At 47.0% G+C, this 25,965-nt stretch overlaps 1 protein-coding gene across 2 annotated transcripts in view; it reads right to left on the bottom strand.

Annotated features, from left to right (window-relative positions):
* Window positions 1-272: 272 nt before the first annotated feature.
* Window positions 273-25,965, bottom strand: part of TGFBR2 (transforming growth factor beta receptor 2) — a 91,741-nt gene continuing 66,048 nt past the window's right edge. For both annotated transcript variants that reach the window (XM_060638451.3, XM_060638450.3), the window contains 4 exons: window positions 19,621-20,420; window positions 17,785-17,926; window positions 5,943-6,070; window positions 273-2,947 (listed from right to left, as the gene is read on the bottom strand). In XM_060638451.3, the coding sequence (XP_060494434.1) occupies window positions 2,768-2,947; window positions 5,943-6,070; window positions 17,785-17,926; window positions 19,621-20,420 (1,250 nt within the window). In that variant the 3' untranslated portion in view covers window positions 273-2,767. The remainder of the gene's footprint in view (window positions 2,948-5,942; window positions 6,071-17,784; window positions 17,927-19,620; window positions 20,421-25,965) is intronic.

The following is a 25,965-nucleotide window of genomic DNA, read 5'->3' as shown; positions in this document are numbered from 1 at the left end:
TATGCGAGGGAAGGAGCCTAGAAGACAAAGTCATGTGAATGGAGCCAGTTTCTGGGACAGGCAAGATGATAGCCAGGAGACGTAGAGACTTCATGTCCTGGCCACCAATGACATTTGGTGCATCTGTTGTGATGGAACTTTTGTGATTGCTTTTTTAAAAAAAGGACTTGAGACTGCCACTTGAAGACGACAACAATTGGAAAATTTGTGACTTTTCCCACAATAACCGAGTGTGGTTAAATGGCTTAATCACGATGAACAGGAGCAAAAGGTAGGAAGCTGACCTGAGTATTTTTGCTTTATTCCATCTAATAAACATTTTATTTATATAAAAGACAAACGATGCATAGAATGAAAATAAGTGCTTGAGACATTTGATATAGAGTATATAGCATTCACATTCCTATTTTAATACATGAGTACTGAAGTGTTCCATAAAAGAATAAAACTTTCCCTTTATGTATAGTAGTAAAAAAAAAAAAATCAGTATTTTTAGGAACTACAGAATGTTATTCCTTGGTCTTTTTCTTGACAAGGAAAAAAAAAAAAAGCCACAGTATCATCTGACACTACATTCCAGTTTATGCTGATGACCACCCAGAAGTGATAAAGCTCTTTTGAATCTTGGAAAACCCCATTAATGGACCAGTATTCTAGAAATTCACCACTAGAGGTCAATGAGCAACAGCTATTGGGACAGCATCTAAGCCCTAAGGTGCAAAGGAATTTCCGGGCACTTCCAAGGTGCTGCAGACAGACTGTCCCGAACTCTCTCAGCCCACCCCCACTGAGAAGGGTGCCTACAAGGTTCATCTAATCCCAAATCTCAGCCTATCTGCTAAAACTTCAATGAGAGGAGACCTTCCAAAATCCAAATGGAACTGATTTGCTCACTGCCAGTCCTAATATTCCTATTTGGCTGAAAATAGGTAGCTTCAACAACATTAAAAAAGAGATTATTTGCAGCATTAACATTTGTTTGTGGATTAACAAATTCCTATGGAGTATTAAAGCTCATTCTTTGTTCTTGCCCATTCGGACACAGACTTCCTAAATGCAAAAGGGACTGTGTCCCACATTCAAGTCCTTGCTAGCAAATCCTGCAAAGGGCGGGGAAGGCTGGTATGGTGGAAAGACTGATAACCATGGCAAAAGCTTCTAGGTAAGAGCTCCCCTCCGTAATGCGCAGGGGAAAGCTCTTAACATATAGGCAAAATAGATTTGGCTTAACTGGGACCACTTGAGGGGGCCCCCTTCAGTCCAGAAAAACCCACCAACTTCAAATCTTAACACCAGACCAGGAAGAGAGAGGCAATCAAACTCCTATGATCTAGCCAGAGAATGGCTGACATAACGCACATTTCTTACAAGGGGCCTTGGTTACGGGCAGGTTTAATTCCTAGCCTGGGATGGGGTGGGCAGTGGAAAATGCCAACGTTTACAGCGAGAAGTGAAGCAGCATTAAAAAAGTGTGTCCACACCTTTGTCTTGTGAATAATGTGGACTGGGGAGAACTGGAAACCATCTGCTATCTGTCTTCACTTGGGAGGATCCAGATTTTCTGTTTTGCAAAATCTCCAAATATTTAAAAAGTGGCTCAATTTTGTTCGACGCTGTGCTGGCCAAGCAAAACACATGTTCAGAGTGCCTGAGGAAACAGCTCTGACCATGGCGGTGTCGTGCAGCTCGAATCCTTCTGACTAGGCCAACATGTACTGGAGCATCCAGGAGCCCAGAGAGATGGAAACTCTCGGCGTTTGCACAGAAAGCTAGAGACTCAAACCGAGCCTGATGAGAAAATGAACACAACGAACCCTCGACAGGAGACGTATTCCCTTTAAGGAAAGGGAATCTGGGTGGCAGGAGAGAAGAGTAACATAGATATGGCAGGGGGATTAACAAACAGAAAGAACGATCTGTCTTTAGTAGAATATGCGGCCACTTCCTAAGTGGGGAAATCTGTTCTGATTTTTGTGCCCGTGAAGCCTGGGAAGCTAAAAGCTCTTGGAGATGGGACAGGGTTTCTGAGCTGGTCGAGGAAGGTGACTCACAAACCGATCGTGGGCTTGAAGCTCAAGTGAGAAGTCCAGGAGACCCAGTCTCCCAGGATCTGGTCCCCAAACGGCGTGACTCTAATTAGCTCCATGGCCAGAAAAGGAGCTAATTCCACGTGCACGGAGTTATTGGTTTGCAAAAGCAAGTGCAGCGTGGCCACGGCTGGCTCGGAGCCTCGGAGCCCCTCTCCTGATGCAGAGCCCCCACCTTGTGTAGTCAGAGAACCAGCGCACGTGTGATTGTCAAATGCTAATGCTGTCACGGATCCCTTCCTTCTGTGCCTGGTTCCGGAGCGCTCCAAACAAACCAATTTCCTGGGATGTTTGATCTTTTTTCCTTGTCTCTTTCCAGAGTATGGCTGTATATATATATAGATATAGACATATATAGATATATATAAAACATAGCTATTCCATATTTATATACAGGCATTAATAAAGTGCACGTTATTGGCTATTGTAAAAATCAATCTCATTTCCTGAGGAAGTGCTAACACAGCTTATCCTATGACAATGTCAAAGGCGTAGAATGCTTCATGATACCCACTCCCTGCCGCTGGTGTTTCTGCTCACGCCCACAGCTCACGGGGAGGGGAGTGGCCCCCGGGGCCTCCAGGAAGCATTGGTTCAGGGTCAGGGGCAGCTTCCCGCCGCCTCTGTTCTTTGGTGACAGGGGCAGCCTCTTTAGATCAGCGCAGCCTGCCCCGAGAGAGCTATTTGGTAGTGTTCAACGAGCCATCTTCGGGAATCTTCTCCTCGGAGCAGCTCCTCCCCGAGAGCCTGTCCAGGTGCTGCAGGTCACTGAAGCGCTCTGCCACGCACTGGGCCGTGAGCCGGGCCTCCGGGTCATGGTCCCAGCACTCGGTCAGAGTCTCGCACACCATCTGGATGCCCTGCGGTGGGAGAGAAGTCACGGAAGTCACAGTCACGCGGAGCTGCTGGTCTGGGGGGCTCCTGCTGACCTCGCCCCTGCGGTGCTGGCCCCACGTCCCGACTGAGCACCCACGAGGCGGGGCCGGCCACTCGCCTGTGGAACAAAGGGGCGTGCGCTGTCCTGGAAGCCTGCTCTACCCATCCGCTCCTGCGCCATGGGATCACGACAGGTCGTGAGATGGAGAGCCGGCACGTCTGATCGCGACAAGGACTCTCCAGGAGGCCTCTGAGGTGCAGTAGCATCCCGGGTACCGGAAAATTCCCATGAAGTGGCCCCTGATACCCTGTCACGCCTTCCTATTTCTTTAGAGCAGTTTTTGGCCTTATTGTTTAGGGTGGTCCTAGGTTCATAGCAAAACTAAGCGGAAAGCACAGAGGGTTTCCAAACACCTCCTCCCCTGACACGTATAGCGTCCCCCACTACGGACATCTCGCATCGTGTGGTCCATTTATTCCAGTCAAGGAACCAACACGGACACATCGCTACCAACCGAAGTCCGTGGTTTATACCGGGGGACGCGCTAGGGGTTCTGCCGGATGTACAACAGCATGGAGGCACATGGTTATAGCCCAGCGAGTAAGTTCCCTGCCCTAAAAGTCCTCTGTACCCCACCACCCCTGCTTCTTCTTTCCCTGAGCCCCTGGAGACCACTGATCTTCCTGCGTCTATGGTTTTGCCTTTTGAGAGCATCTTATAGTTGGAATCACAGACACCTTTCTATTTAAACAGGGTTAAATACCCCAGTCAGAGTGAAGTCCAAACCTTGGGCTGGTTTCCTCCTGTGAAGTCCCACGTTCTCTGGACAGCTTCCGGCAGCTGCCAAGGATGACCCCTCGTGCCCCGCTCCTCCCAGCGACATCAGGCTGCACCCTAGGAAGCAGCTGTCTTTGTAAGTCAGCCGTGCTAGACTCCAGGCTCTGTCAGAAGGTTCCGTCCAGCCCCATAAAGACGCCGTTCAAAAGGGCCATTCAGGGGCGCCTGGGTGGCTCAGCTGGCTAAGCGTCCGACTTGGGCTCAGATCATGATCTCACGGTCCGTGAGTTCAAGCCCCGCGTCGGGCTCTGTGCGGACAGCTCGGAGCCCGCTTCAGATTCGGTGTCTCCCTCTCTCTCTGTCCCTCCCCCACTCGCACTCTGTCTGTATCAAAAACTTAAAAAAAAAAAAATTAAAAAAAAACGAGGGGGTGGCATTCAGGAAATGCTGCCCAGTATGGTGGCAAGGGTCTTCTCTCAGGGGTGTAATTTTTATTTTGCAGTGCAAACACGTTCATCATTTCAAGTCCTTTTTGGCAACCAAGTAGGCAGGGGTTAAACAGAGAGGCAGACGTAGAGCGTGTGTCCGGCAGTTAGAGGCTCCCCATGGTCACTGGTGATCTTTGATACAAGTGGCCCAGGAGGGACGGATATACCCCAGCACCTGCCCCGAGAACCGGCACGTTGCTGTTGAACATCCACCACAGGTAACTTTCCCAACACACCTAGGAGCCTCTCCCTCCCTTCCTGCCCTGTGAGTGAATTCATGATGTTGAATTAATTGTAAAATTCACCTAATTGACGGTATTGATTGATGGCCTGTTAAGAGTGGAGTGGTACTGTTGGTACACAAGTAACATTTATTTTATTCTGGCCCTGTAATTACAGGCAGTAAATTAAATTAAATATTAAGCATTAACGTGAAATCAATAGGGCAACAAATCTCATTAAGAGAAAAAATGTATTATGCAAATTCTTTCCAGAATTTTATCATCATGAATAATGGCTTCATTACAAGAACCATACAGCAGAGGAGGCAACGGGGTTTGAAAGAAATAACCCCAGTGCCTGCTGACTTCGGAAGGAACCCAAAACAGCCTTGCGTTTTCAGCCAAAGAGGGTTTGCCCGAAACCCCGGGGAAGCCCTGGGCTACCATGGCCTGGTTCAAGCTCTACGCCGACTTTATTAGGGACTGTCTGCTGAAGTGGCTCCGGGCCAGGATTGGCACCGACCAGGCTTCCGGCTCCATCTGTCTTCCTGATTGTGCGTGATCTGTTGTCTCTGTTGCTTATCTCAATTTGCCTTGCCCTTCGGAAAACCTATGACTTAGCCCAGCCTTCACTGGATAAGGGAATTCTTCCAAAGGAGGCCATCAGAGGGTCTACCCAGGAGAAAGATCAGCTCTGTCCGTGAGACAGGAGCACACGGCTCCCTCTCGTCCTTCCTTCACGCTCCCGAGTTATGTCGCACAGCTCTCTTGCCCTGGCAACCTATCACTCACTTTCTTCTTCTTCTCTGACCACCGCTCTCGTCAAGATGCCCCCAAACAAAGAATTTGGAGAGTTCACCCCGAAAGTCCAGAACCGCTGCCCTTCCACAGATGCCCTTGCCTACCATCTCTTGGAAAAAGAAAAGAAACAGCAACAGCCCTGAGGATGCTCCCCACAGACAGATTTCCTATTTGTTCACTTGGACCTTCCTACTTCTCCCGGCTTTCTTTTATGGCAGAGCTGGTGTCCTTCCAGACCCAGTGTGCGCGGCCTGCACACGGCCATGAGCACACGGCACCCGCCCCCCAGTCCCACTGGGGGACAGACTCTGCTTACTTCTCACTCTTAGAGCGGAAGATTCCCAGGAGACGATATTTGGAACCCAGAAGGGAACAAAACATAAACACGCTACGTAAAGGCTTGGGGGGTGAGGGGCAGAGCCTGCAAACAAAATATTTTAACGCCAGACCCAAGCGGGCTTGCGTAACGGGACGACGGCCTGCAAAGGATTACTGGAGCGCCCTCTTTGAATGGTGTGTCTGCCGCGTGAGTCCACTTCAGTGACATTTTCTCTAGAAACAAAACCTAACAGGATCGTGGAGCACCAAGCGACCCGCCCTCCGACTGAAGCCCAATATCCTAAAATTCTCTCCTCTACTAGAGGCCACTTCAGACAAATCTGCTTCTCCCTTCAGAACAGCAACTCCTTACCTGGTGGTTGAGCCAGGAGCTGGGAATTTCTGGTCGTCCTCGGTCTCTCAGCACATTGTCCTTCATGCTCTCAACACAGGGATGCTCCCGCACCTTGGAACCAAATGGAGGCTCGTACTCTTTCACCTCTGTTAAAGAGAGCAGGTGAACAAGGCCGCTGAGAAGGGTGTGGGCAGCTTGGGGACAAGAACAAGGTGAGCAGCCTGGCCGAGTACCCTGAGCCACTGAGCATCGAAATGTATCTGTGATTCCTCTGAGAGCAATGCTTAAAGAAGAGTGGATCAAAATAAGAAAGAAGGAGTAGTTGTGGAAAGAGCCAGAGAAATGATGGATGATTGTCGAGCTCTTGCTACGTGCCAGGGACTGTGCTAATGGCTGCGGACGGTGAAGAATGGGACCAACAAGGTCACTCAGCGTACATTTTCATGCGGGCATTCTCAGGGGGATGATGTTGCCCCAAGAGGGCAACACTGGTTCTTGGGAGGTGGAGAAGTCTTACACATCACGATGGTTTGTAGCCCTACAAAGGTCCCTGGGACCCACACAGGTTTAATAGGTGGTGGCCAACTTCATGGGGATACCCAGCCTAAAAATGAATGAAATTCTCACACAAGTTACAAAGTGGATGAACCTCAAGCATGTTATGTTAAGTGAAAGAAGGCAATCACGAAAGGAGAAATATCATCTGATTCCATTTACATGAGGCACCTAAAATGGACTAATTCATAGAGACAGAAGGTAGGCAGGTGGTTGCTGGGGACTGGGAGGGTGCGTGTGTGTGGGAGAGAGATGGAGGGTTATTGTTTAATGGGTACAGAGTTTCAGTTGGGGAAGATGAGAAAGTTCTGGAAATAGGTAATGGGGATGGTTAAACATCACTGTGAATGTACTTAACGCTAGTGAATTCTACACTTAAAAATGATTCAGACAGTGAATTTTAGATTATGTATGTTCTTCCAGGAAGGAAAATCACTGATGCAGAGTAAGGATTAAGAAAAAAAAAACTGTTGGGGCGCCTGGCTGGCCCAGTCAGTAAAGCATGCGACTCTTGATATGAGGGTCATAGTTCAAACCCCACTTTAAGTGTGGAGCCTACTTAAAATTAAAACACGCACACACACACACACACACACACACACACACGAGAAGAAAAGAAAAAAAAAATGTCTATAAAGACTCCTAGGGCCAGCAATGATGACAAAAACATTGAGCAATGCTGTTTAGTGGGATCGCAGAGGAGAGAGATTGACAACACATCAACAAACAAAATTTAAAAAGGTAATTTTCCTTTAGTGGTACATGTGACAAAGACGATCAGAGAGGATGCTGTACTCCTTCCCTAGGGCTTCAGATTTCAACTAAAGTGAATCTCTTTATAGAAACTTCCTTGAATATCCTTCAAGACATTCCTGGCTAGATGTCCTGGGCAGAGCTCTATGTTAGCATGTATCATATTTTGCTATAGTCAAATTTATTGGTCTCATCTAACAAGATTGTGTGCATCTGAGAGTAGGTTCAGACTCCCTTTGGTCATCCTTGTATTCCCAGCACCCCTGGTAGGGCCTCCTCTACAAGAGGCTCTCAATTAATACTTTGTTGAGGGATGGATGGATGGATGAATCTTAGATCCCGTCCAAAGTGGCAATGCCTAAACTCTAAGTGAATACTAAAACAAGGCAGTAAGTGGGTGGGGATCCCCTACATGTCAGTATGGCACAGGACAGCCTAAAAGACTGAAAACACTCCTGTACTAAAACATATCTGGGGGCACCTGGGTGGCTCAGTGGGTTACGCATCTGACTTCAGCTCAGGTCATGATCTCGTGGCCTGTGAGTTCGAGCCCTGCGTCGGGCTCTGTGCTGACAGCTCGGAGCCTGGAGGAGCCTGCTTTTGGTTCGGTGTCTCCCCCTCTCTCTGCCCCTCCCCCACTCGTACTCTCTCTCAAAAAAATGAATAAATGTCAAAAAATAAAAATAAGTAAAACATGTCTGTGCTGGAAATGGAGGATGGGCTGGATCCAACATTTTCCCTACAGAAACCAGGACCTTGGGCTTTTAGCAAAATAATCTTGTTTAATGAGTAAACCTTTCAATAAGTTGCCCTTCCAGGCTAAGAACTGAAGAAGCTTTTGAGGCAAATGACATTTTGAAAATGGATTGCCTGTTCTTATCTGTTTGTTTTCTCCCCTTTCCCAGAACCCCACTTGCAGATTCATCTTCTGTGGCACCCCCTCTAGCCCCCAAATAGAAGATCTTTTTTCAGGAAATTTGTGATGAAGGCTTCCCATCACATTGAGGTGAGCACAGACCATCCTTTGGTGTGTCCACTTTTGCCCCTCCAGTGCCACAGCACTTAACCCTTCCTGCTCTCGAGGTGAGATCTGAATTTTGACCTGCATAATACTTCTTTCTTCCATTCCCTCATCTTCTTCTACAGACTGTACATTCCTAAGGCCCAAGGCAGAGGCTGAGTCTAGTGTCCTCTGATTCTCTGCTCAGTGCTAAAAACTGTGCCATATACATAGCAGGCATGCGACAGATATGAGTTGGGTCAAATTCTAGAAGCCGAGGACTGGTAATCAGAGCTGGTTCTCAGTACAGTTTACTCTGATCTAAATATTGTCTTCTATAAAAGGAAGGGGCTGAAGTGGATGACCTCCCTGTCGCCCTCCGGATTATCTTGTAATCCAACCTAGTCAAATAATATGATGCCCTCTTACTTCCATGTCTTGAGGTATGCATATTCTAATACAATATAATGGGATACGATTTGTATATGATATAAAGTGTTCCTTAGATAATGTATCAGTCCACACACTCTCCATTTCCAACTGTTTTGGCTGCCATAGCTAGCATTGTTGGCTCCCTGGCTCTATACCTTAACCAAGCCAAGAGCACCAGCCCCCAGCTACCACAGGTGTTGAGTCCTAAGAGGCCACAACTTCACCCTCCTCTGGAGGATTGCCCTTCGCTGATGAGAGCTGCCTGGCCTAGAGATTTCCAGAAAGCCTCACCCTGAGAGACAGCCGGCAGCCAATGATAAATTAACATGGGAGTATTAATAGTCTAACCCTCTTGCCTCTGCAGGGAGATAACCATGGTACAATTCATACTCTAGAGTTCCCCATGAGATGAGGCTGAGGCTAGACCTCTCCTGAAACTACAGGCTTACTGCGGTTCTCCCCTTCCCTTACTCCCTTCTCCTGAGACCTCATCCGCAGTAAACCACTGCACAAAACTCTTTGTTTTAGATTAGTTCTAGGAAAGCCAGCCTAAGACAGCAGTCAAAGAAGTGTTTTCTCTTCAGGTCGATCTGTCAGCTAAACTGCACCACCGGACCCTGGTTGCAAAGTCACCCTGAGGAAGCCTTGACAGGGCTTCTTCCTGAGAAAGTGAATGTACTAACCCATCAACAATTCCCACAGCACAGTGCTCACAAAGGGGCGGGGGATGATTGCAGTCAGGGAAGGAAACTGGGCGGGATCAGAATCAATCCCAGGTGTTGAGCTCATGGCTAAGATTCCTAGAGAACAAAGAAAAAAAATCTCCAGAGTTGAGGTTGTCATAACCCAGGGCCAATTTATTTAATTTCCAGTTCTAATCTTCAAAGTTCCACAAACCACACTGTCTGATTTTGTAAGTTCTGTGGGGACTAACGCAGGTTTCCATGGGGAATGGGGGCGAGCTGACGATGGCAGAGGGCATTAGGCACGGGGCTTGTTTTCTGCTTAAAGAAAAAGTAATGAATGCCCCTTTGGAAAAGAAGACAAAGGCAACAGTCCTTTCCCAGAGTGAAGAGATATTTAACTGGATTACTTCCTACTTTTCCTAAAGCCTTGGGAAGCTGTGAGATTTGTCAGACTCCCTGGTATCCCTGAGGGGTAGGAGTCTGTGACTTGTGGGAGATAACGTAGGCAGGTGAGGTCAAGGGCAGTCTGAAGGTGGCTGGCAAAGGAATGGATTCTCTGAGCTGAACTGGGAGAGTGTGACTCTATGAATCTCCTTTTAAGTTTAAATTAGACAAGTCTGGGGGCGCCTGGGTGGCTCAGTCGGTTGAGCGTCCGACTTCAGCTCAGGTCATGATCTCGCGGTCCGTGAGTTCGAGCCCTGCATCGGACTCTGTGCTGACAGCTCAGAGCCTGGAGCCTGTTTCTGATTCTGTGTCTCCCTCCCTCTCTCTCTCTCTCTCTCTCTCTCTCTCTCTCTCTCTCTGCCCCTCCCCTGCTCATGCTCTGTCTCTGTCTCAAAAATAAATAAAAACATTTTAGATAAATAAATAAATAAATAAGACAAGTCTGGGGCACCTGGGTGGCTTAGTTAAGCGTCTGACTTAGCTCTGGTCATGATCTCACAGTTTGTGAGTTCGAGCCCCGCACTAGGCTCGCTGCTGTCAGCGCAGAGCCGGCTTCGTGTCCTCTGTCCCCCTCTCTCTCTGCCCCTCCCCCACTTGCACGTTCTCTCTCAAAGATAAACACTAAAAAAAAAAAAAATAGACAAGTCTGGGTGACCATGCTGTGACCCACACTGGCACACCCCCATCCCTTAATAACGAGGTAGTCTTTCCAGTGAGGAAACGGGATGGAGACTTTAATTAAAGTATATGCATGTTAAAAAAAAATAAAACTAAAGTGTATGCATATTTTCAGCTGACTTTTCTTCAACTCCCGGTGACTGTCATATTTACATAACATACATTTTTCAAAACAGCTAAGCGGGCTTTTTGTCTTGAGGATTTTTGCAATTCCTCTTTCTTTGCTTTTCGCCCTCAGTTTAAACGTACACACTCCCACCCGTTTTTTAAATCATGCCCTATAACAGGTAAAGATGACCTGTGCTTGGCAGCATGTGTCCCTCTGCTTCTCAGTCACCGGCTTGAATCTCTGATCGTGGAGACCACTGTCTGCCAACATTCTTTTCCTTTTCTTCCCTTCTGTGGCTGTGAAGGCAATGCCTTCTCAGGTCTCTACTCAGGTTGTGGAGGATGACCGCCGACAGACATTGTAAGAGAGGCTGTTTCTTTCTTCCTGGAGGCCAGGTGCTAACTGCTCCTCGGGTCTGGTCTGCTCAGAGGCCCTCAGGATACCGTGCATATTTTCTTTGCTTCAGCAGGAGGAGGCGGCCACAGAGACCGAGGTGGAGGCCTAAGCCCTGGGGCAGGTGGTTGAGGGCAGGAAGCCTCTGTCGGCCAGTTGGGCACCGATGGTCCTTCCTGGGATGAAACCTCAAGCACTGAAACCCAGACGGTCCGGGGACTCGAGCAGACGTGGTGACTGGCCAAACCAGAGGTTGGTTTTCAGCTCCAACTTTCTCCCATGGTTTCAGGCAACTAGGGGCTGAGCTGCTTCATCCACTCTGGCAAAATTGCTCGGTCCAGGTTACATGTCTTTTATCCCCGTCTGTTTATCTTTTGTCCTTATCTGTTGTTCATGTTCGTGCTTAAAATGCTTTTATTTTAGAAAATGCATGTGTTTAAAACTCCAAAATTACTAAGTAGACGGATATAGGCAAAAGCAAATCTTTGTCCCACTCCTCATCCTTAGTCTCACAAAAGTGGCTTAGGTGCAATGCTGGGATTAAAAGTGATAAAGGGCATCTGGGTGGCTCCGTCGGTTAAGCATGTGACTCTCGATCTCGGCTCAGGTCATGACCTCACGGTGGGTGAGTTCAGGCCCCGAGTCTGGCTCCATGCTGACAGCACAGAACCTGCTTGGGATTCTCTCTCTCCCTCCGTCTCTGCCCCTCCCTGCTCACGCAAATGCTCTCTCTCTCAAAAACAAACTTCCCAAAAAAGTGATTTAAATTTGCCCCTTACTGTTTACGATGAGTGCTTCTCAATCTATCTCTTTTTGATAAAAGACTAGATAGATGTTTTGCCCCCCTCCCCCCAATTCACTGGGGACTGAAGCTTAGGTAAAACACTGTAGAAAATTACAGGAAGAAGGAATGCCATTTGGGGGTCCTGGGCAACCCCAGACCGCTATCAGAGTCACTGCACCCCCACTCTGTCCTCATCATGTCGCAAATCTGGAACAACCCGTCCGAGGGCCAGCACCCTCTGCAGCCCATGCTCTCAGCAGGACTGTTGTACGTGTTTTGCAAGGAATAGGAGTTGCGTCTTGACAGAGGAGCTGAATGCAAGTTATTAAACATACTTTCAACATTTCAAATGAGTCAGACAGAGAATGCTGAAGAAGAGTCTTGAGAGATGGGATCCAACAGTTCATTTTCCAGTCGCGAAAACCGAGGCCAGAGAGCACGCTGGATTCCGGGAAGAACGCTCAGAATCGCGGGCTCTATTACTGTTCCTCTGATGAACTGGCTTTGCCTTTTTAGGAAGCCTGCATGCTTTCTCCTCTCTACTAAGCATTTCGGTGAGTTCTTTCTCCCCCGGCTGGCCAGAACAAGCCCAGCTGGGGCAGCCCCAGGTGGGAACGTGCCTGTCACAAATGTGACAAACGTGTCCCTCCCTGCCTTGGCCGGCCCCTCCGCACCGCATGGCTCCGAGAAGGGGAACCTTATGGAAATCTGTCGCACGGTTACGGTGTGTAATTTCTAAACGAGTTACACAAAAGAACAAAAGAGCCAACGAGAAAACCCCTCACTGATGGCAACGAGCAGCCTTCTCCCTAACTGCTTTTATTGACCAGCATGAAACCCAAATGCTGGTCCATTCTGGGTTTTGGCGAAACAGGTGGGCTGGTGGGGGAAGAGGAGCCCGTCACAACCTGTGCCGCGAGCACCAGATCAGGGCGGTGTTGGCCGCGGCGTTAACGCGTGATTTTCTGGAGGTGCCGTCTGTGCACCTGATCAAATGATGCCACGGCTCAGGCCTCCCTTCTGCAAGGAACTGTCATCACGCCAGTCAAGGGGGGAGCGGGCTCCCCGTACCGTTACTCCATATACTGCCAGAAGGCCGCCGGCCACGTGGCTGTCCACGCCCGCTGGCCCAACACAGGTGGAACCTGCTGGGCAGGTTGTGTTCACCCTTCCGACTCGCCCGGGAGCGACCTTGAACCCACGATGGATGGGGTTTGGGAGGAAAACGGCCGGCTTGCCCATGGGTCGGATGGTGTGCTCCCGGGGCGTGCGTGTGTGTGTGTGTGTGTGTGTTCGTGTGTGTGTCTGCTCCCGGAGTCCCCGGCAGGACTGTGTTCCAGCTGCCCGCAGCGATGGCCTGCTTGATGACCCGCCCTTTCCCGGCTTCCTCCCCTTTCCTGACTCGCTTCTGCCTTTGCTTACTGGCATTTCCTGGGATCTCTTCCCAAATAAACCACTCAGGCTCAATTCCTGTTCCAGGCTCTGAGGCAACCAACCCCAGGCAGACGTCCCCATGACAGAACTATTCACTGGGACCCAGTCTCTGTCCCACCCTCAGGCTGCTTCCCAGGCCAGGCGCCCCAGGGCCCGACACGACACCTCCACCTCGGGATCTCCCCGGCTGCTTCAAACAACATCTTGTCTGCGAAACTTCTTTATCGCGCGTATGGCTTGCTCTCCTTTCCGGCTCCCCTCTCCCAGGCTTTCCCCAGAGTCTTTCCACTGATGGAAGCCATCCCTCCCAGATCCTGGCAGCTTCCTCTCATGTCTCTCAGGAGGCTCTTAAGAGAAACACCACCCTTGCCTCTCCCCCCACCCCCCCGGATTTTGCACACGCAGAGGGCAAGTCTCTGGGACACGATGCTCTTCCTCCGGAAGTCGGCATCTGGCAGCTCCAACTTCATAGAGCAGGCTGACAGTGGTCCTCGAGGCAGCACCCCTGAGTTTTGCATCTGCTTCTAAATGATGCTCCCCTGAAACCCAGGAAAACTTCGAGCGCCTCTTATCCTCTCTTCAGCCCTCCTCCCCCACCCCTCTTCGTCGTCGTTGTTGTTTTTCTCTTTTGCCTTTCTTTTTCTGCCTTCCAGGCCTGTGGCGGGCAGACAGGATGCTTAAGAGCTGCGTCTCTCCCCTGGTTAAACGCCTGCTCCGCGGGCTGCCGTGTGTCAGTTTCTATTCAAAGACCTCAGTGGCCAGGGATTTATTTGGAAGTCGGTTTTCTGGTGGGTCCGTTTTGGCTGGGGGTGATGTGAATATTGTGTCTGCTGTGCTCGCCAGAGGGGGGCCCCCGAAAGGGTCCCCGCCGTCCTCCGCCTCCCACGCACCGCAAACGCTTGCATGAACACCAAATAAACCAAAAGCCGGACAGAGATTTCTTTGTAAAGCAGGGCCCGTCTCCGGGTCTGTCCTTGCTGAAGGACGATTTCACGACTTTCCTCCTTTCTAAGACAGTCACAGACCAATCACCTCCTGCGATCTGGCTCCTTCTTCAAACAACTCTGAAAGACCTGTTTTCCTGACTGCTGTGTTCTTTCAGGTGATCCGAGTGTCCGAGATGATGCGCTCTGCCATGATCTGTCCCTGACTCTTTATTTTGCTTTCTAAATTCTTATCTGCCTACTCCCACCCCGGTGCTGTAATCACTTATCTGTTTGCTCATTACCCCTCTTTCTACAATATTAGTTCTTCACAGACTCCTTGTCTCTGGAGGACAGAGAGGGCATTTTTTCTGTTTGTTTTTTTTGCCCCCCACTGCTGTGTCCTTAGCATTTGAATAATGCCTGCCTTGCAACTGGTACTCAATAAATATTTGTTAAGAGAAGGAATGAACGAATAAACAGATCTTCAGAGAAATAAGGATAAAGAAGTTATCTCAGACTTTAAGGCACTGAGTCTGTAACATGCTCAGAAATTAAGAGCTTTAGGAATCTGTTAATAGAGGTGCACCCAGAGGAGGCAGGGAAGTCCATCCCTGGAGACTTTCACGAGTGAGGCCATCACTGAACGTTCCTCAAGTGTGACAGTCTTGCTGGCTACTTCCAGAAAGACACTGAATTAGAGGCCAGGATGCACAAGGTAGCACTGGCTGCCCAATCCGTGATGTCCTTTCTTTACGATGTCCTCCACTGGTCAGGCCAGCAGTGTCGTGGCCACACGGCTTTCCCACTTCCCGAAGCCTCAGTTTTCCCATCTGTAAAATGCAGCATTTAATACCAGCGCCCGAGAGTGCTCGGTAGGCTGGATGAGCTGACCCACGAAGCAAGTGCCCAGGGAATGGTGGCTACTACTGCTTCGTGGCTTTCTTCATGATCACAGCTGCTTCCACCAGGATGCCTTTCCACTTGGACCACCCTCTTCCATGATTGCAGCCCACCTCTCGAGCTCCTTCGTGTGAAGGGGGCTGTACCAGTTGGCTTCGGAAGAGTGCTATGATCAACTGTTGCCATTCTGTCATCTGATAAGAAAGACTTGACTGGTCCAGTGGGGTGGTAGTGCTCTTTCTCTGTTCCCCTCGAGCCGCCTCGCAGAGAGAGGCTGATAAAGAAGCAACTCAAGAGGACAGTCCTAAGTCTTACGCATCCTTCCAGAGCCCTCCCTGCCCGACCCTACTGTCTCGCTCCCCTCAGCTGACGTGGGCTTTTGGGGCCCCGTGTCCTTGCCTCACCTTCGTGCAGCACTGGTCACAACTGACCTGCACTTGCGTGTTTAGAAGTCTACTTCGGCCCCAGTCAATAGCACGAGACCAAGCCTAGGGTTGAGACCTAAAAGGCATTCATAGAAGACGTGCCGTGTGGAATGACAGTGCTATGGGGAGATGAGGCTAGAAAGGCGAGCGAGGGCCAGGCTTAGCATTCACGTAAGAGTCTGGGCTCAACCGTAAGAACAGAATGGCGTCCCTTAACGGCAGGACAGCTGGGGTTTCACATTCCCTACAAGACTGTCCCCTAATGGTTAGCATCCTCCCGCATACAGTTAGATGCCTGCTACTCAGAATAAAACTGGATGGAATGGAATATTAGTTGACCTATGTGGCAAAATACAATCTCAATCTCTAATTCGCCATACCAAGTTAAGCTTCAGATTCCACATTTCCTTTTTTGAAATCAGATGGTCAATAGAAGATAGTAATTACACACATTGCATTTCAAGTGAGAGAAAAGAAGGTTTAAGCTTAAGGAAAGCTTTTTCTACATCCCACCCTCTTTCTTAGACCTTCAAAATTAAAGCCTAACATCAACTGGGGGGAATTATAATTGATTTCATTTCTAAGGCAAGAAACTGATGAATTTGTAAATTTTTTTGAAAGTAAAGAAGAAAAAAAAAAAAGTCTGTCTCATCAGTCAAGCTTCCTGAGGGCAAGACCTGTCCTTCTACCTGTGTCTCTACAACAGCTGGGAGGGAATGTGTCTATCTGCCGACTCTATGTTCTTTCCATGGGACTCCTGAAATACAGAAGAAAAGTCTGTGAGAAGCACCTGGGTGGCTCAGTCAGTTGAGCATCCGACTTTGGCTCAGGTCATCATGATCTCATGGTTTGTGAGTTCAAGCCCCGCATCGGACTCTGTGCTGACATCACAGATCCCGCTTAAAATTCTCTCTCCCTCTCTCTGTGCCCCTCCCCTGCTCGTGCTCTCATGTTCTCTCTTTCTCTCTCTCAAAATAAGAAAACTTGAAAAATATTTAAAAAAAGGAAAGGTCTCTGAAATTAAGATGAAGCGAAGAATCTGTCTTTAATGTTTTTAAGATACATTCCACCCCCTTCGAAAAAAACAAAAAACGAAAAACCTCTAAACCAAAAAAAAACCCCAAAAAATCCACAATGCTTTCCAAAAGAAGGTAAAGAAAAGGGCTTAATACGTGAGTTCACACACTAAATCAAGTGAAGGGCTTTCAGCTGGATCCAAGTGAGGAGAGATAAATAACTTGAGTTTCTGCAGCCTGAGCGGAGATGGGAGACGCAGGACTGTGGGCTTAAGATCAAACAAAATGAGAACCGGGATGGCCTCTTTCCGGTTCCCCAAAACCCATCCGTTCTTATCCTAAAGGTTATGAAAGGTTTTCTGAGACTAGCTGAGCAAATGAGATCCTGTTCCTTCCTTGGGAAAACTTGTTTATACTGTATCCATTTTTAGACCTCGTAAAAAGTTGGTGAACTCAGTTCTTCCCCATTAGCCCGAATTCTTCCACACTCAGCAAATATCAACAGGAAAGGGCTTCAGTCATTGATAACAATGGAAGCAGAGAGTTCACATAGGGCCTTAATAAGCCGGCTGCGCTGACAGAGGGAAAGACAGAGACACAATCTCCAGCTCATGTTTATAGAATAACGGGTTTGAAAGGATAGAAAAGATACCGAAATCTAGGTAAATTTATTCTGACGGTGACAACAGCACCACCGTCTCTTACACAACTCATACTGGTCAAAGGATTCGTTTTGGAACTGTCAAAGCTTTCAAGCAGAGAATTATTCTCAGGGGCTGAAACTTGGTTAAACAAATCTCACTGCGCAAGGAAAAACCAAGTTAGTTTTGGATGTGCCACGGGGGGAAGGCAGGCAGCAGAAAATAACGGGGTCGGCCAGACAGGAAGTGCCGTCCCCACACAGGGACCCAGGCAAATAGGTGATGGGTTTCAAAACCTTCAAATATAAAAACAAACAAAAATCCGATATTTTTCCTAACGACATGATCTATTTGATAAACAGGAGTAATTCTTATAAATATTACTAGTGTTCATCTCTTGCCAGATATTTAAATATCCGTGGAGAGGTGTCAAGAGAAAAGTAATTATACTGTAGAGAAGGGGGTAGAAAGCCTTCTGCTCCAAACATGGTTTTCAGCTGAAAAATCTAGGCTTCTTAGCACAATTCTCAGTCATTCTGGAATGGCTGTGTACTAACCGATCTCAGCCAGCTCTCACTGTGGGGTTAACTCTGTCGTACCCCCGGAATCACGCTTGAAGTGAACAACGTGACATCATTTTGAAGACACGTCTACCCCCACAGTATGGGGGTGGTCCATACATACCTCCCACCGCATTACAGCGAGATGTCATTTCCCAGAGGACCAGAGCCATGGAGTAGACATCCGTCTGCTTAAAGGATTCAACATTCTCCAAATTCATCCTGGACTCTAGGACTTCTGGAGCCATGTATCTTGCAGTTCCCACCTAAAGCAAAAATAGACATTGAGGCCCATCGTGAAATCCAGCTGCATTTTTATTCTAAAAATATAGCTGATGTTTGTTCTCTACACATGCAGATGATCTTTGAAAAGCACACCGCTCTTTTAAATAATGAGACTGGTACAGAAAGGGACAGCCTCTGAAATTATTTTTAAAAATAGTTTTTCTCTCCCTGAAAACACTTTTAAAAATATAAACAAAGCACGCCAAAATAAGGAAATGTCAAACCCCAGGGCTGCTTTCTCTCCCTTCATGATATATGTCATTGTATTATACAATAACATCCTCACAGATAACTGGGGAGACGACATCTGTGATATGTTAGAACTTTATTTTTGCTTTTGCAAATAACTATTTTCTCATTCCTGAAACACCAAGATTTATGGTGAAAGTAAGAATAATTGCCATTAGTTTCTGTCACTTAAGGACGGCCTCAATATTCTTTGTTTACCCCGTGGTACATTCTAGTGTGCCAAGAATGTAGTGTACCTTCATAAAATCTCTACTGAACTAAGCTGCGTGAAAGTATTTCTATAGTAGAAGGCCAAATCTAGATCATTTTATAATTTTGATGAGCATGCTATGCAGTTTTCTTTGGACAATGGCTGATAATGCAAAAACAGTGGTATACACAGGAAAAAAGGAGAAAGATATTTCTAGGGAAGCAATCACTTAAATGTCTGATTTTGCAGTATCTATAGCTCAACTAAATAACAATGAAGTCCTTACCTTTTCAAGAATCTAGGGCAGGTCACGTGAATTGATATGACTATCCCAAGGAATGTTTCTTAATCGTATGTATCAGAGGGAATTCTTCTTTTCAATAGGTCATTGCATGACTCACTACCCTGCCATATTAATCTGTCCACGTTGCATTCCATATGTTTACCTCAACAATGCCTGTGCAGCCACGGACCCAAGAGGCCAGACCAAAGAGCAACTGAATGCTTCAGAAGCACATACCCCCACTTTCTCGGAGGAAACAACGGTGCTTTCCAGACTCTACTATAATCCACATCGAGCTTCCAGTGTGTGAAAACACGGAGCGCCGTCATTCGTGAAGGATGGCTTGGTAATTTCTAGTGACTTTCCAATACCTCCTTACCCAAAAAGGTTTCTATTTTCACCTATGAGATGCTTCAAAAAAACCGTAGAATTGTATATTCACTCAGTCTGTCAACTCACTCAGTAAGTATCTATTGGTCACTTTCACCGTTCAAGGCTTTGTGCTAGATATGACCAAATGGATGTGCTTTTGGGCTTCAAGGAGGTTGCCTTCTAGAATGGTAAAAAGAAAACAACGTGGCCACCAATAGTACCGAGTAGGAAGTGCTCAGCAGAAGAGTAAGAGAGGGGAAAAAATAGAGGCAAAGCACTAAGGGCGTTAGAAGCAATGAAATGTACTCTGCAAACAGGAGAAAAATGAAGACCGACTCAAGGAGAAGAATGTCTGTCTTGAATTGGAAGAGGTCTGCAGAAACAGGAGGAGAAATGCTGTCCATTAGTAACGACACCCTGGCAGAAGACAGTGGGGCATTTCCAGGGCCAACTCCTGACCTCGGCTACATTCCCTTCAGAGGTGTGCAGAGCACAGGGCCACTGGAGACAAAAGACACGGGAGATGGATGGAGAGGTAGGGCGGGGCCCCCTACAAGTAAGGGGATCCAGGTCTAACTTACCTGCCCGCTGTTGGCCAGGTCATCCACAGACAGGGTCGGGTCCAGACGCAGGGAAAGCCCAAAGTCACACAGGCAGCAGGTCAGATCGTTCTTGACAAGGATATTGGAGCTCTTGAGGTCCCTGTGCACGATGGGCATCTTGGGCCTCCCGCACAGGGTGTGGTCGCTGTGCAGGTGGGCAATGCCCCGGGCGAGGGAGCTGCCCAGCGTGCGCAGGTCCTCCCAGCTGATGACGTGCCGCGTCAGGTACTCCTGCAGGTTGCCCTTGGCGTGGAAAGCCGTGATCAGCCAGTACTGCTTCCCCAGCTCCGTCTTGCGCTCCTCGGCTGTCAGGAACTGCAGTATGTTCTCGTGCTTCAGGTTGATGTCTGAGAAAATGTCCTTCTCCGTCTTCCAGGAGGCGTACTCCTCGTAAGGGAAGATCTTGACCGCCACAGTCTCGAACTGTTCAGAAGTGTTCTGCTTCAGCTTGGCCTTGTAGACCTCGGCGAAGCGGCCTTTCCCCACCAGGGTGTCCAGCTCAATGGGCAGCAGCTCTGTGTTGTGGTTGATGTTGTTGGCGCAGGTAGAGCTGATGTCAGAGCGGTCGTCTTCCAGGATGATGGCGAGGTGCTCGCTGAACTCCATGAGCTTTCGCGGCTTGCTGGTCTCCCAGGATGGGCTCAGCTTCTGCTGCCGGTGAACACGGTAGCAGTAGAAGATGATGATGACGGCTATGGCGATCCCCAGCGGGGGCAGGAGGCTGACGCCTGTCACTTGGAATATGACCAACAACAGGTCAGGGTTGTTGGTGGCATATTCTGATGTGGAAACAAAACAAGGGAGAGAAGAAGTTGGGTTCAGCGGGTATACATGGTCAGGGAGCGGGCCCACGACTTAGGCATCTAGAGGGTTTGACACCCGCGTTATTTTTGTGGATAATATATCGTGACTTTTTGTTCCAGGGATGGGTGCACCTGCGCAGTCTTCCCCGCCTCTGGCCACCTATTCAATGTCTCCCATTCATCCCTCAAACTTCAGCTTTGATGTCACCCTCTAAAGGAAATCTAGGAAAATGTGGGAAAACGTTTTGTTTTATATATTCTCATGACGCTCTACATTTTTCCTATGCGACAACTTAGCACAATTTGAATTAAGTAGCTATGACTTTGGTTACTGGTTTCACATCTGCCTTTCTCTACTTCCCCCACCCTCAGCGGACTGAGAACTCCATGCCGGCAGGGGCCGTGTCTTTCTCCGGCACTATTGTAAACAGTGCCTAGCACACATCAGGTCCTCGGCAAGTGCTCACTAAACGGACAAAGCATTTACTGAGTGTTAACTAAGCCCAAGGCTGAGCAGGAGGCTTCGGTAATATAGGAAGAATGACCGCTCCTGACTCCAGAAAGTTTGTGTATGTGGTATCTGGTGAAAATGAAGAGACCGCTACACCTCCACCAGAGTCTTTGTTCTTTTCTAAACTCTAGCTTGTCCTGTTCTGACCGACACCCAGGCCACCCTTAAACATAGGTGGTGGGGAGAGGAATCGATGCAAAGGGTCTTTTTGGAAGGCAGGTACCTTATACCCACCCAACATCCCTCTTTTGAACGTGCATTTTCCTAGAACAGGAATTCTTACTAGCAACAGTGGAAATAGTCTTTTTTTTTAAAAAAAATTAATGTTTATTTTGAGAGAGAAAGAGAGAACAGGGAAAGGGCAGAGAGGGAGGGAGAGAGAAGATCCCAAGCAGACTGGTGCTGTCATTGCAGAGCCCGATGCGGGGCTCAAACTCACAAACTGTGAGATCACGACCTGAGCCAAGATCGAGAGTTGGACCCAGACGCCCCACAACAGTGGAAATATTACTACAAAGGTGAGAAGAGTAAAAAGAAAGGCAGGCATTTTTCTAGCTTGGACCACTGAAGCATGCCTGGGGATTGCTGGAGGGGAGTCCTTAGCACCAGCTATCTGACCACATACAATGTCTTGTATGTCAAACTCTGGGTCATGTGCTAGCCTGGCCTGGCTCTGGGAAGAAGAGCATAGATGGAAACAGTCAGTGGCAGAAGACAGAGAAAGGCAGTCATGGTTCAGCGAGAGCTTTGTGTTAGCTTGTCTCCACTGGACGAGAATGCCAGAATTCTACTGGTTTTATACGTCGTTCATTTCCCCTCAAAGGTACCTGTGAAGAAGCAGTCCTCGTGATCAGAGACTAGATTCACTCATTGAACACAGCACTGTTGGATGCCACTGTGGGTATGGCATTGCCCTCAAAGAGGTTATAACCCAGGAGAGGATTAGGGCACGTGTACAAATGCATAGAGATAATACAGCGAGCAGGGACGGGGCTAAATGTGTGCTACAGTCTATGTGTTGGCAGAATATAGAAAAGCTTGGAGAAACAGGGAACCACAGTGGCAAGGACTACCTTTGAACTGGTCAACGAAAAATGGGAAAAAGTGAGTGGTGACCAGAAGAAATGTTCTGTTAAAAAATAAGAATATATGATTTGAGGAAGAGTAGTTTTCCCAAACCAATAGCTCCACGCAAGGAAACAGAAAGAAAAAAGGTTGGGTAGGTGACACAGAACCGGAGAGCATGTCAGAGAGAGTATGCATAGTTGTTCAAATGGCAGTTTTCACCTACTGTATGCGTTTGATGAGAATACGGTGATAAGAATACAGTCCAGGTACGAGGGAGAGAACCATTACCTTTCAAAGAGAATCCGTCACCTAAATCATGTCTGGTATCGTCAGTCAACAAAGCTCAGTGAGAAAGGAAGCTTGTAGCAAGCCAGTTGGGAGTGGTTAGGTTTCACATGATGTACCGCTGAGTCTTGAGGTCAGTTCTGAGTGGGAACACCAACTTCACCTGCCTGTATGTTCTAGATGAAAACTTCAGATCTTAAGGAGATGCCACAAAACGCTGGAAGAGCAACCCCCACACATCTGAATTTCAGCAACCAAGAGGGGGAAAAAAAGTCACTCTTTTGGGGAAAGGTCTCTTGGTGCATTAAAAAAAAAATTTTTTTTTAACATTTATTTATTTTTGAGACAATGCGACAGAGTGCAAGCAGAGGAGGGGCAGACAGAGGGAGACAGAGAATCCGAAGCGGGCTCCAGGCTCTGAGCTATCAGCCCAGAGTCCGACGCGGGGCTCGAACTCATGGACTGTGAGATCATGACCTGAGCTGAAGTTGGACGCTTAACCGAGCGAGCCACTCAGGCGCCCCTAGTGCATTTTTAAAAAAAGAATAGGAAAAGGGAAACAATATGGCAATTGACTCTTGCAAACCCAAATTCTTGCTCACACTGGAAGGCATGAATAGGACAAAGGACAGGTGAGACACCGTAAGTGACAATGGCACAAGGCAGTGGCAGAGAGGGCTGGAACTGCAAACGAAGAGAGTTCCTGTGGAGTAAGTACAGACTGTCCCCATCTTTCAACAAAGTATGAGCCTGGAGAGCAAGGTTAAGGAGGGGGGGCAGATGAAGGAATAGAGCAGAAAACAACATTCCCTCCTGGTAACTCTGCCTCTATTATCTGAAGTATCCCATGAATGTGTCTGCTTCAAGCACCCACTTGTCTGCAACTACACGATGCCTTATGATCATAGATCGGTTTGATCCCTGCATTGCTGGTCTCCCCCAAGAGAAAGTAAGCTCTTTATGGGTAAACCTGTGTATCGATCGCCATCCTTATACCCAGTGCCAGGCTGAGGAAGGGGCACTTACACTACTCAGCAAGTGTTCGCTATAGAAGCTGGATGGATGGTGACTTCACAGGACAACAGCCCTCACACGTTTTCCGTTCTGCAGCAGGGGCTGGCAAACCACAGCCCAAGGCTTATTTTTGTACAGCCCTGTGGGCTACAAACATTTGTTGCTTTATTTGTTTGTGAAAGAGTTGCTTAGAAAAAGAAAGAGACTAACAAGTGCGTGCAGCGGAGATGATATCTGGCCCAGAAAGCCTGAAATACTTCCTACCTCGCTCTATATAAAGTCTGCGGGCCCCTCTTGTGTGGGTGTTTTTTTTTTTTTTTTAACAACCTGTAACACATTGGCAGAATTTGGGGAGAGTTCACTTTGGTCCAAGGTGAATATATTCTGTTTCTATTGGGGCAGCAATACAATTATAAAATATATAAATATAAATTAATATATAAATTATAAAATATATAAGTATATATATAAATATATTAAAATATGAAATATAAATATAAAATTTTTAGAATATTTTAGAAAATATTTTAAAATATTTTATTTTATTAAATACTTTATTAAAATATTTTAAAATATTTTAGAAAATATAAAATATTACAAAAACAATTTTTTAAATGTTTACTGTATGAGAGAGATAGAGAGCAAGTGGGCACGAGGAGGGGAGGAGCAGAGAGAGAGGGAGACACAGAATCCGAAGCAGGTTCCAGGCTCTGAACTATCAGCACAGAGCCCAAAGGGCTCATGAACTGAGAGATCATGACCTGAGCTGAAGTCGGCGCTTAACTGACTGAGCCACCCAGGTGCCCCTAAGATACTTTTTATAAAATATAAAAATATAAATACTGCATATTTACTTGGCTGTGTCTTCAATTCATTATAAAGTATGCAAAACATTCAAATGAACTGTTTATTTACTGCTGATGATTTTTTATAATTCCTGGCCATAGATGAAAAGGATCTTCCTTGCTAATTTCTATTCTTTTCCAGGCTAAGGGAAACACAAAAACAGAAATCCCCTGAAATTTATGTGTGAAGAAGATTCTAGAAATCCCCAACCGCGCCCCCCCCCCGCCCCCCCAGTTCAGTGTCAGAAACCAAAAGTTTTACTTTCCCCTCAAATTTCCTGTGATTTCTTTTTGAAAACCTACATGTAAAAATTTGATGGGGCGGGAATGACTGAATAACATCTGTCAATCTTGAAACTTCAAAGAGGTGGTGGAAAACCCTAACAATAGCAAACAGGGTTAAAAGGGAGCTCTGGGATGTGGTTTTATCTAAATAGGAGCCACCCACACCCTCTCGGTATTAACCCTTGGGCTGCTACAAAAGCAGATTCAGGTATAGGCACAAGCTGGCATTTCCTTTACTCAGAGAGTACCAGGAGATGGTATTTCTTTTCACCAACCCTCAATTACGCAAGAACTAAGATACTGAATACTTAGTATAAGGCCTGGCTATGTGCTAACTTTTATTTATATATATATATATATATATATATATACACACACACACACACACACACACATATATACACATATATATATACACATATATATACATATATATGTATATATATACATACATATACACATACATATGTGTGTATATATACATACATATATGTGTATATATATGTGTATATATATGTATATACATAATATATATGTATATATAATATAAAATATATTATATATAATATATTATATAATATATATTATATATAATTTTTTTAATGTTTATTTTTTGAGAGACAGAGCATGAATGGGGGAGGCGGAGAAAGAGAGACCGAGACAGAGAGACACAGAATCTGAAGCAGGCTGCAGGCTCTGAGCTGTCAGCACAGAGCCCGACGCGGGGCTCGAACCCACGAACCATGAGACCACGACCTGAGCCCACGACCTGAGCCCAAGTTGGAAGCTCAGCTAACTGAGCTACCCAGGGGCCCCAATTTTATATCATATTTGTTTTAATCTACAGAAAAACCCTAGGAGGTAGATATTACTATTATTATAAGCCCCATTATACAGATAGGGAAGCTAAGGGTTATATGGATTAAATGATTTCCCAAGATCATATATTGAGGCAGCAGCAAAGCTACTATGTGAAACAAACGGTCTGATGGGAGCCCCGCCATGTTGTCTCTACACTTCACATTGGTGAAAGCCAATGAAGAATGAATTTATAAAACCCCTTAGCTTGATAAACTGGTTGCCTTCAATGGGCACTAGGCGATTTTATAAACATCTATTAAGTGATATTGGCATTTCTTAGATAACACATCCCAAACGGCATGTTCTAGGTGTGCAGGTGATTCTCTTTGGTTTTTAACTAAGAACCACAGTTGAGTAGTGTCCCCATGAATAGGTGTCTTTTCCCTGCCTGGGAAGAAAAGTCTTACATGAGGGAGAACCTAAAATCTCTTTTGTCAGAGTCTACCCCAGGGCCTTTGACAACATAGGACGCTCAAGATGTAACTGCCGAACCACTGGAATTTCTACATAATAAGCTGTTGCCTGGATGTCAGGTAACTAGTGCCCTGACAATCACATTACGCTCCCTTGTCATGTACCATCCAGTTAGACACAGGTGTTCTCTACTTCTTAAACGTTCCTGTTAAGTCACTGGCTTTTTACACAAGATCTA

This window comes from Panthera onca, chromosome C2 (genome assembly GCF_046562875.1).
Source record: "Panthera onca isolate mPanOnc1 chromosome C2, mPanOnc1 haplotype 2, whole genome shotgun sequence".
Classification (NCBI taxonomy): Eukaryota; Metazoa; Chordata; class Mammalia; order Carnivora; family Felidae; genus Panthera; species Panthera onca.
The sequence above is the reverse complement of the archived record's forward strand: the minus strand, read 5'-3'. Positions and strand labels throughout refer to the sequence as shown.